General features: G+C 32.0%; 1 protein-coding gene across 1 annotated transcript in view; it reads right to left on the bottom strand.

Moving 5' to 3' along the window:
• LOC139523043 (ERC protein 2-like) overlaps positions 1 to 12,157 on the bottom strand; it is a 29,157-nt gene that overhangs the window by 2,409 nt on the left and 14,591 nt on the right. Inside the window, exons 7-10 of the mRNA XM_071316793.1 lie at positions 8,706 to 8,768; positions 5,610 to 5,684; positions 346 to 420; positions 41 to 124 (exon numbers count right to left, since the gene is read on the bottom strand). Of these exons, the coding sequence (XP_071172894.1) occupies positions 41 to 124; positions 346 to 420; positions 5,610 to 5,684; positions 8,706 to 8,768 (297 nt within the window). The remainder of the gene's footprint in view (positions 1 to 40; positions 125 to 345; positions 421 to 5,609; positions 5,685 to 8,705; positions 8,769 to 12,157) is intronic.

The following is a 12,157-nucleotide window of genomic DNA, read 5'->3' as shown; positions in this document are numbered from 1 at the left end:
TAAGCAGGAAATTCAATATGTTGTCATTCTATCGTCTTACCTTTGAATTGTTTGTTTCAAACTTTCGTTTTCTTTCTGTATCGTGTCAATTCGTTTTAGTTGATCTGCATTTCTTTGGCGCTGGCTTTGAAACATAGATAAGTGTTTGCAATGAAAGCTTGAAACATATTTCATACTATTTATGTAGAAATATTTGTAATACATGCATTTCTGTGTTCTAATCTATATTTAGTTTACAATTGAATGTTATCTTAGGTCTGTATATTAAAGAGCGGTAATTTCAATTAACACAAATTATAATAACCTAGTTTTGATAAATTTTAAATTGTAGTCGATAGTCCATACTTATCATTTAGAGATTCTAGTTCCCATTCCAGGCTTTCGATTTGTTCATCTTTTTGTGTCAGCTGTTTGGTACACCTATTGCAAATATAATATGCACATGTATAAAGTAAAATCACAAAAATAAAGAACTCCAAGGAAAATCAAAACGGAAAGTCTAAAATAAAATGGCAAAATCAAAAGCTTCAAAGTATCAAACGAATGGGTAACAATTTTCATATTCCTGACTTGGTACAGGCGTTTTCTTATGTAGAAATGGTGGATACAACCTGTTTTAAAGCTTGCTAAACCTCTCACTTGTATGGCTGTATGAGTTATACGCCCATGCATTAGAAAACAAATCACTTTAATTAAATATTGACAAATAGACTAGACTTGAGCTCTGGAGGTGTATACAATTTTGTAAATCAAGCAATTTCAGGAAAGCATGCATATTAACATCAATTCTCTGTAATAATAGACCAAATATGAAAAAATTTTGGCCAGATTATTTTTTTTCGATTACTTTTTTTTAAGTTGAAATGGTCCAAACTAACTGTCAAATTAAAAAAAAATCAATTTAAAAAATCTGTATAGTCTGGTTGCCATGGAAACAACATGACATCATATGTATATATTAGTATAGCAAGGAGAAATGGTTAACATCGTATTTTATGGTAAAAATGAGATAAAGCATAACATTTTTTGTTATTTTCATGGGTATAAAAGAAGAATTCAATCATTTAAACTGCTAACGGACAAATTTTTCGAATAAAAACGTTTCTTTTGGTACAAAAGGGGTCCACCTAACACAAAAATCGGCATGATTTTTCCCGATTTTTGTCATATTTTACAGCTGATTTTACCGAAAACGCAGAAATCCTCACATAAAGGACTATAAAATATAAATTATGGATGTTTTGTCAACAAAATGCTGCAAAAAAATTCTTGGGTAAATGTTGCAGAAAGTTGCCAAAACAGGAATACTAGTCATTGTAATTTACCCTGAAATTCCCCTTTTTTAGGTTCTATTTGTAAATAAATATTTTTCATGTGAATATTTTCATGATAAAATAGTCCTTTCTTATGAAAAAAAACTATTTTTAGATGTATTAAGGGTAAATATATCATATAACATATTCTAGCAATTGAAAAGTTTATGCTCAAACTAATTTGGATGTAATTTCGAAAAATGAGTTATTTCCCCTTTTTGAACATCTTTGTCCGTCGTCGTTAACTTTTACAACAATCTTCTCCTCTGAAACTACTTGGCCAAACTAAACCAAACTTGGCAACAATCATCATTGTGGTATCTAGTTTAAAAAATGTGTCCGGTAACCCGGCCAACGAACCAAGATGGCTGCCATGGCGAAAAATACAAAGCAATTAGAGCAAATCTGACATGGGGGTAAAATTGTTTATCAGGTCTAGATCTATCTGCCCTGAAATTTTCAGATGAATCGTACAACCCGTTGTTGGGGTGATGACCCTGAATTGGTAATTTTAAGGAAATTTTGTTGTTTTTGGTTATTATCTTGAATGATATTATAGATAGAGATAAACTGTAAACAGCAATAATGTTCAGCAAAGTAAGATTTACAAATAAGTCAACATGACCGAAATGGTCAGCTGACCTCTTTAGGAGTTATTGCCCTTTATTATCAATTTTTAACATATTTTGTTTTATTCGTAAATCTGAGTAATCTTTTACAAAAATCTTCTCTTCTGAAACTACTAGCCAAAATTAATCTAAACTTGGTCACAATCATCTTTGGATTATCTAGTTTAAAAAAATGTGTCGGGTGACGCGGCCATCTAACTAAGATGACCACCACGGCTAAAAATTGAACATAAAATGCAGAGTTTGGCTTATAACTCAAAAACCAAAGCATTTAGAGCAAATCTGACATGGGATAAAATTGTTTATCAGGTTAAGATCTATCTGCCTTGAAATTTTCAGATGAATCGGACAACCCGTTGTTGGGTTGCTGCCCCTGAATTGGTAATTTTAAGGTAATTTTGCTGTTTTTGGTTATTATCTTGAATACTATTATAGATAGAGATAAACTGTAAACAGCAATAATGTACAGGAAAGTAAGACCTAAAACAAGTCAAAATGATCAAAATGGTCAATTGACCCCCTAAGGAGTTATTGTCCTTTATAGTCAATTTTTAACAATTTTCATTAAATTTGTAAATTTTTACTAACATTTTCCACTGAAACTACTGGGCCAAGTTCATTATAGATAGAGATAATTGTAAGCAGTAAGAATGTCTAATAAAGTAAGATGTACAAACACATCACCATCGATTTATATGTATACTTTATTATGGTTTGACCTCTTGTACACGTTTGTGTCTGAGGAAATAAAATATTTTGTCTTGTCTTGCCATCACCAAAACACAATTTTGTCATGAATCAATCTGCTTCCTTTGTCTAATATTCACATAGATCAAGGTGAGCGACACAGGCTCTTTAGAAACTCTAGTTCTGATACAATAGCATAACAACACAACATAGAACTAGAGGCTCTCGAGAGCCTGTATCGCTCACCTGATTCTACTTGGGTTTTTGAAATCATATAAAAAAATATAAAATTTGGCTAAAAGTGGCAACACAACCTCATTTATAAGGAAAGGAACATGTTTAATTTCATTCAAAAGTCCCCCACTGGCGGCCATCTTGGATGACGGATCGGCTACAAAGTACCAACACTTGGTCAGCACCTCATAAGGAACATTCATGCAATGTTTGGTTTCATTCCATTCAGTGGTTCTCTAAAAGAAGTCATTTGTATGCATTTCCCATAGGGTCCTATGTTTAACTAAGTCCCCCGCTGGCGGCCATCTTGGATAATGGATCGGCTACAAAGTAACAACACTTGGTCAGCACCACATTAGGAACATTCATGCCATGTTTGATTTCATTCCATTCAGTGGTTCTCTAAAAGAAGTCATTTGTATGCATTTCCCATAGGGTCCTATGTTAAACTAAGTCCAACGCTGGCGGCCATCTTGGATGATGGATCAGCTACAAAGTAACAACACTTGGTCAGCACCACATAAGGAACATTCATGCCATGTTTGGTTTCATTCCATTCAGTGGTTCACTAGAAGAAGTGATTTGTATGCATTTCCAATAGGGTCCTATGTTAAACTAAGTCCCCCGCTGGCGGCCTTCTTGGATAATGGATCAGCTACAAAGTAACAACACTTGGTCAGCACTCCATAAGGAACATTCATGCTATGTTTGGTTTCATTCCATTTAGTGGTTCTCTAGAAGAAGTCATTTGTATGCATTTCCCGTAGGGTCCTATGTTAAACTAAGTCCCCCGCTGGCGGCCATCTTGGATGATGGATCGGCTACAAAGTAACAACACTTGGTCAGCATCCCATAAGGAACATTCATGCTATGTTTGGTTTTATTCCATTCAGTGGTTCTCTAAAAGAAGTCATTTGTATGCATTTCCCATAGGGTCCTATGTTAAACTAAGTCCCCGGCTGGCGGCCATCTTGGATGATGGATCGGCAACAAAGTAACAACACTTGGTCAGCACCTCATAAGAAACATTCATGCCATGTTTGGTTCCATTCCATTCAGTGGTTCTCTAGAAGAAGTTCAAAATGTAAATTGTTAACGACGACGACGACGGACGACGCCGGACGACGACGACGACGGACGACGGACGCCAAGTGGTGAGAAAAGCTCACTTGGCCCTTCGGGCCAGGTGAGCTAAAAAGGGATTCTTATTAAAATTAGCATCTGCCTAAAGTACACTTCATTCCAGAATTACGGTTTTTCAACAAAGATGTAGTATTTTATCCTCTAACCTTTACTTTAAATTGAATTGAAGAAAAAGATTACCAAGTTATATGTTCAGTTTTGATTAAAAGGAGTTTTTACTTAATTACTCAAAGTAAACCCTGTAAAATAAATTGATTCTCAAAATCCCCAATTTTTAACATAAAACCCAAATTTTCCATAAATATAATGAACCTAGTGATGAACCCATTTTGTTTATAGCTTTATTTAAAGAAAATCATTTATAGTATCCATCCCAAAATTCTTTGATTTTAGTGCCTCTCTATTTCTAAATTTTTTGTGCCAAAAAAAAAAAAAAAAAAAAAATTTTATGTCACTATACCCCCCCCCCCCCCTTTTCCCCTCTTTTTTAAAGGTTTGCATTAAGGTTTTTATTGTCAACCATAAGTCAGTAATTTGAACAAAGATATTCAACAAACACCAACATGAATATAACATGTTCGTTGGTTTATATGGTGGAAATTGTCTGGTATGATAGCAAACATATGAAAAATTGACCTACATGAACAGTTTACATCCCTAATATGACCCACATTGAATTATCCGCCATTGATTTAAAATATGTTTACCCAGAGATATTTTTTCATTAATGATTAGCTAAATACCTAATCTTTAAGTGTAGTGAGTCATGTTTTGGCTATATTTCTGTAAAAAAAATATTTTAGGGACCAACTTTGGTCGAATTTGACTCTTTTTGCTTAAAAGATCCACAGTACCTAAAATCTGACATTCTCTTCTGTACTTTAATAAATATATCTTTATAAAGCATATTCTGTTGTTCATTTAATGGTAATCTATTAAACGCTATCTGACATAATAAATGAGCTTTTCATAATTGAAATTTGGTCATTTTGAGGTAAATTTTTCCTTGGTTGCTAAGGAAAATTATGTTCCTTAGCAACCGACAATAAGGACTGGGATGATAAAGATTTTAATCTGATTTTTATGAATAATACAACTAACTTTGATGTTAGAGGTAGTTTTTCTATCAAATTATTTTTTATGTGGCCAGCTGTTTGATGCATACAGAGAATTGATGTTAACGTCTCCAATAATTTTTCCCAGCTTCTTATAATGTGTTTGAGAGAGAGTATGTATTTGTTGATAACTTATTATTTATAATATCATTTGTTTCCAATATTTGATATTTCTGTTAGAATATCAAATTAGAGGAAAGCAGCATTGCAAATTTTCTATTGTGCTAATTCAATCCAAATTCATATCTTCCGAATTTTGAGATACACTTTCTTATTTTTAAGATCTGTCATTTCAGTTTTATTAAAACCCCTCACACAGAAAATAATGACAAAAAAAACCTCGATATTTACGTGAGTTTTTAAAATATTGATGAAACAATCAGCATTGAGTTAAATGTAATTGTTGGTATCATGAATGATACTAGTACCTCACAAACGAAATGTTTAATATGGATGACAAACTGTAAATAATGGTTATTAATCCATACTTAGCGTTCAGAACTTCCAGTTTTCGTTTCAGGCCTCTTATTTCATTGTCCTTGTGTGTCTTCTGATTTGTACACCTATTGAATAATATGACAAGAACATGTATACATGAGAATATTTTCCATTTGAATAAAACTATCCACAAGAAGTCATATGGTGTAGATGTTAACAACTATATGTCACCGAACAGCTTTAAACAATGCCCAAAACTACATATTGCATAGTAATGATTCAAATGGTACCGAAATAACAAAACATTTGACAATTCAAACGAGAAAACCAATAGCATGATTTCTGTACAAAACAATAAAAAAATACAAACGTATATGATATACAGAAACAGACGACAGCCACTGAATTACAGTATCATGACTTGCGACAGACACATACACAATATTCCTATAAAATGACAACACTACATAACGGAAATATAGTACAAATAAATGTAAGAGATTGACTCGTCAGATCAAAGCAAAGTACTGATCTGAGAGTACACATAGTCACTGAAGGCTAGTTCCACAACAATAACAGCTTATTGAAAAATCATGTATCCAATCATAACTCATCCAATAAATTTAACGTATAGACGTCAATATCAGCCTAGAAAAACATGACCTGGTGCAATGCCAAGATATAAGTAAAGACAGGTTGTAGAACAGTAAGTTTTTGTAACTGTGATAAATTGTGTTTTAATTCTTTGATTAGTACCGATGACAAAAATATTGGATATTACATTTGTGATTTGATAAAAAAAAATGTAAAATGTGAAAATAGTTCTCGATGAATGTGAAAATACATGCGAAAGTTTTAAATAGCTTCATTAAATGGTAGATAATCAATTAATGATAAATACGTGTACTATAAACTAGAATACACATCACAAGGACATTTTTCAAGTAAAGTAAATTATATACGATGCGACATGTATTTGTTTATTTCTATGATGGTATACTTAAGCATTTCATTTTCATGTTTGTATATATTTCATGATTATACAAACAGAAATATTTATTAAATATGCACATTCTTGTGATCTGTAGATTAACGCAAAAGACTGAATTTTTGTAGAATGTTACTTCACCTCTATGTTAAAAACAGTTTATATGTCAATTTCGTGAATATTCAATAAATAACAGTAGAACTGCTGTTATATATAACCGGCTGTTCATACAAAACAATAGGAATTGAAGTCTATATCTACCAATATACAAGGGCAAAGTTAACATGCTCTCATTCAGGTATCCAATTTTAAAATCAATCCAAATAAGGAATTGTTAAATCAAATCAACAGAGGGCACCAAATATTCGTCATTGATGGCTACTTTTAGGCACAGTATTTTTGATTCAGGCCAGCTTTGGTTTTTTATAAGTGTTGTCATAGTATAGATTATTGAAAGAACAGTTTTGGTTCCTCAATGCTCTTCAACTTTATACTTGCATGTCTTGCAAACTATATTGATCTAAGTGTCACTGTTGAGTCTTATGTAGACGAACACGCGTCTGAAGTTTCAAATTATAAGCCTGGAACGTTTGAGGGACGATAATGAACACTAGGTTAGACAGTGAATCATTGAGAACTCCAGACGCGCATTTCGTCCACAAATGCCACACCAATGGTGCTCCATTCGCTAAGGTTAACTAGAGGCTCTAAAGAGCCTGTGTGTCGCTCACCTTTGTCTATGTGAATATCAAACAAAAGAAGCAGATTGATTCATGACAAAATTGTGTTTTGGTGATGGTGATGTGTTTGTACATCTTACTTTACTAAACAGTCTTGCTGCTTACAATTATCTCTTTTTATAATGGCCCAGTAGTTTCAGTGGAAAATGTTAATAAAAATTTACAAATTTTATGAAAATTGTTAAAAATTGACTATAAAGGACAATAGCTCCTTAGGGGGTCAATTGACCATTTCGGTCATGTTGACTTATTTGTAAATTTTACTTTGCTGAACATTATTGTTGTTTACAGTTTATCTCTATCTATAATAATATTTAAGATAATAACCAAAAACAGCAAAATTACCTTAAAATTACCAATTTAGGGGCAGCAACCCAAAAACAGGTTGTCCGATTCATCTGAAAATTTCAAGGCAGATAGATCTTGCCCTGATAAACAATTTTACCCCCATGTCAGATTTGCTCTAAATGCTTTAGTATTTAAGTTATAAGCCAAAACTTGCATTTTACCCCTATTTTCTATTTTTAGCCCTGGCGGCCATCTTACTTTGATGACCGGGTCACCAGACATTTTGTAAACTAAATGCCCTAAAGATGATTGTGGCCAAGTTTGGATTAATTTGGCACAGAAGTTTCAGAGGAGAAGATTTTTGTAAACGATAACAAGATTTACAAAAAATGGTTAAAAATTTACTATAAAGGACAATAACTCCTAAAGGGATCTACTGACCATTTCGGTCATGTTGACTTATTTGTAAATCTTACTTTGCTGAACATTATCGCTGTTTACAGTTTATCTCTATCTATAATAATATTCAAGATAATAACCAAAAACAGCAAAATTTCCTTAAAATTACCAATTCAGGGTCATCAACCCAACAACGGGTTGTCCGATTCATCTGAAAATTTCAGGGAAGATAGATCTTGACCTGATAAACAATTTTATTTCTTGTCAGATTTGCTCTTAATGCTTTGGTTTTTGAGTTATAAGGCAAAAACTGCATTTTACCCCTATGTTTTATTTTTAGCCATGGCAGCCATCTTGGTTGGTTGTCCGGGTCACGGTACACATTTTTTTTAAATTAGATACCCCAATGATGATTGTGGCTAAGTTTGGTTTAATTTGGCCCAGTAGTTTCAGAGGAGATGATTTTGGTAAAAGTTAACGACGACGGACTACAACAGACGACGGACGCCGGACGCCGGACGCCGGACGACGGACGCCGGACGCCAAGTGATGAGAAAAACTCACTTGGTCCTGTGGGCCAGGTGAGCTAAAAAGGCCAAACAAAATTCTAATTTGAAGAGCACTTAGGACAGTAATTCCCAAAAGTTGTACAAAATACAGATACTGTCATCGTTTCCTGGGGTTTTTGGTAAGCAATCGAAGTTTTACTAATTGTTGTGTATAATCCATACTTATCCATATGCGATTCCATTTTTTCTTCCAAGCTTCTGATTTCATCTTCCTTTTCTGAACACCTATTGAATATAAATTAAATGTAATTGTTAAAATGTGAATATTTTTTTCTACGAATTTCGGTTAATTGCTTTTAAACGAAAATCTTACATATTAAGTACAAGGTTAACGGTTTTTCTTATGTATTATCTTCAGCCATTGCGGCCATGTTGCATATTAAGTGTCAATAGAAAACACCAACCTTATTAGAAACACATTAAACATAATACCTACTAACTTGGAGTCAATTTTGTCTGTCGATTAGGAATGGCTAATTTTTTTTTAAAGTTAACAAAATCAAATTGATGCCAAATTATTGCAAGAGCCCATATTGCCCGTTTGCTTATGTCTGATTTAAAAGGTTTTTGACATTGATCCATTCTTCGTCCTTTTTCTTATAATCAAACACATTCGTTGTATTCGTTATTATTGCGGTACATAAGCTACCATTTGTTTATTGCATAAATATCAATTTAGACCTAAAGAAAAAAGCATTTTTGAAATATCCTTTAAATAATGGTTTTACACACCATTTTTTATTTTAACGTAAGTTGAATTTTATAACCGACTTGATGATGATTTACGAGGCAAAACTAATAAAAAAAAAAGACGGGTGAGCTCCAAAAGGAACATAAGTTTTTACATTTGTTTTCTTTTTGAACTGTTTTACGCTAGTAATTGTTGGCCCTTTACAGATTGTTTTTCGGTGTAAGCTAAAGTTAACAGAATATTTTACAAGTTTAACAAAAACTTTGGTTTTCCTGTGTTCTAGGAATGCTGTCTAAAGGATGAATATCGCATTTCTCTTTTTTGTTCTTTTTCGAATCAGATTTGAAAACCATCAAAATATAAGTCAGATTTATCGTATTCTTCGAATTTATCATAGGAGAATAGCAAAATCAGAGATCTAAAAACAAGTACAAGATCTACCATTCCTTTCGACAAAGGTTTTCTAAAAATGTATCATAAATGCCTAAAAGTTATTTGAAAAATCTTGATAGGAATGAAATTCAAACATAAAGAAGAAAACTAATCAATGATCGTCTTTATTTCCGTTTATATTTGCAAATGTTAGACATCTGCATTTTCAAGTTATTTATTTTTATCATTTAAAGTTATCCGGGAAAACAGATAATTTTACATGTGTTCACTAACAAACCATCCTAAATTATCAATCCACAGAAAAAAATTGTAGATGTTTTAAGGTAGCACAATACAAAGATTTTATAACTCCAACTCCCAAGTTTTAAAATGCTGTAACTTTCTTAATAATGCTTGAAAATTTATAAAAGTGGTAGTTTTGGATAGCTAACAGATTACTCTTTCAAATAAATGCAATGTTAGTATTATGCAACAATTATGTAACCAATTATAATGTTAACTGTGTCTAAAATATTTTTCACCAAATTTCCACTTCCAAATGAAATTAGCTTCTGCATAGGTATCCCTAGAGGGTTGATTTTATTATATGTTGTTCATATGGCCATTATCTACAAAAGGGTGTCTCAGATTTCAGATAGAATGTATAGAACAAATTTTACACCTAATTAAACATTATCTTCTTTTATGTGGTTAGGATGTTTACACTAATTAGAGATTTATGAGCAGAGGAGTACCATAGAGACAATCTGAGACACCCTTTTGAAGCCCGTGATGTGTTGATTAAGATTTCGTTAAAATTTTCTGTTTAGTTAAAGAGATGATAGAGCTAAATTCATTCAAGTGAACTTACCAAGATTTTGCCACTAATTACATAATAATTGATTACATAATGATTGCATAATAGAAATATTGCAACCATTTAAAAGATTAATCTTTTATCTATCTATATATACCGCTTTTATTATTTTCTATGCATTCATAAGAAAGTTACAGCATTTCAAAGGTTAGTGATTGGAAGTAAAAAAATCTTTGTATTGTGCTACCTTAAACTTGATAATTTTGCAAAACTATGCTTTTTAATATTTTGCTCATTATCTAAAATCATTATGTCAGCTCTTAAATTTGTTCATTTGTACCTTAGAATAAGTAAGTGTAACATTATATAATTTCGCCCCGGTATACCATACAAGCATACACAGTAAAGATGTCTAGCAGCATATAAATGACAGATTAATATGATTTTGTCTTAATGATGAAGCAATTTTGAAGTTCTTCGGTCAGATAATATTTCGAATAAGGAGAAAAAAAGAATAAACCATCAAGCCTATTCATATCTGCAAGCAACCAAAATGATACCAAGATATATGGTAACATCATCTTCTACAAAATTTTAAACGAGAAAAACATTTTAAAATTACGACTTGATCTTAATCTAAAAGAAATTCATAAGACATACTTTGAAACAATCTCATTATTTTTATAACAAAGATTTTGGGTTTACGTCAATGAGACAGTCACCAGTCGACAATTTAACCAACAGACATATAAACTAACATACATTTCAACAATAACAATATGCCTAAAAAAATACAAAATTGTAAATTTTTCAAATCGATCGACTATGTTAAAACCTCATCATAGATACCAGGATATAAAATTTACAGTTAACTTTCTTAGAAAAAAACCCTACACTAAGTCAGGAATATGACAGTGTTTTTTTTTTCACTCGTTCCATTAATTGATTACGTGTTCTTTTTTATTAATTAACCTCGGATATTTTGTTATGTTTTACTTTCTTGCATCAGAAAAAGGTTGTTTCGAATGGTTGAAACCCATATTTCTCTGAATTTTAACTTACTAATCTTGCAAATAAGACACAAATCTACGTATCAGTCTATATATACATCTACTGATCAACATAAATCATATATATTTAACATCAAGTGACTTGTTTATTTTCTTAATGTGTTTGCAATATTTTCCAATTGAAAAAAAGCATAGCATTATCCAACTACTTGTATAAATAAACTGTACAAATGTCAAGCTGGTAAGTTAATTTTGATCTAATAAAAATTGATAACTAACGATCAAGATTGTCATTAATGAAAAATTAGGAGTAACTTGCGAATACAGATAAAATTGAACAATTGAATTTATTTCGAATACATTATCCCTTGAAAATCATATAGAGCTATGTCATGTATGTGAAATATGAGAAAGTGCAATCGTGCTACTGTTTATAGTTATCAAATGTACCAGGATTATAATTTAATACACCAGACGCGCGTTTCGTCTACATAAGACTCATCAGTGACGCTCATATCAAAATAGTTATGAAGCCAAACAAGTTCGAAGTTGAAGAGCATTGAGGACCAAAAATTCCAAAAAAGCATATTTTACAATATAACAGTAAGTTATGTTACCTGTAAGGTTAACACAGGATATGATAATCAATGCTGGGCGTCGTGTCTTTGTGTTTTGTACATCCAACATTCATGGATTTTATTTTTGATTTTTCTGATTTAGATTC

This window comes from Mytilus edulis, chromosome 5 (genome assembly GCF_963676685.1).
Source record: "Mytilus edulis chromosome 5, xbMytEdul2.2, whole genome shotgun sequence".
Taxonomy (NCBI): Eukaryota; Metazoa; Mollusca; class Bivalvia; order Mytilida; family Mytilidae; genus Mytilus; species Mytilus edulis.
This window is presented reverse-complemented; position numbering and strand designations above follow the sequence as displayed.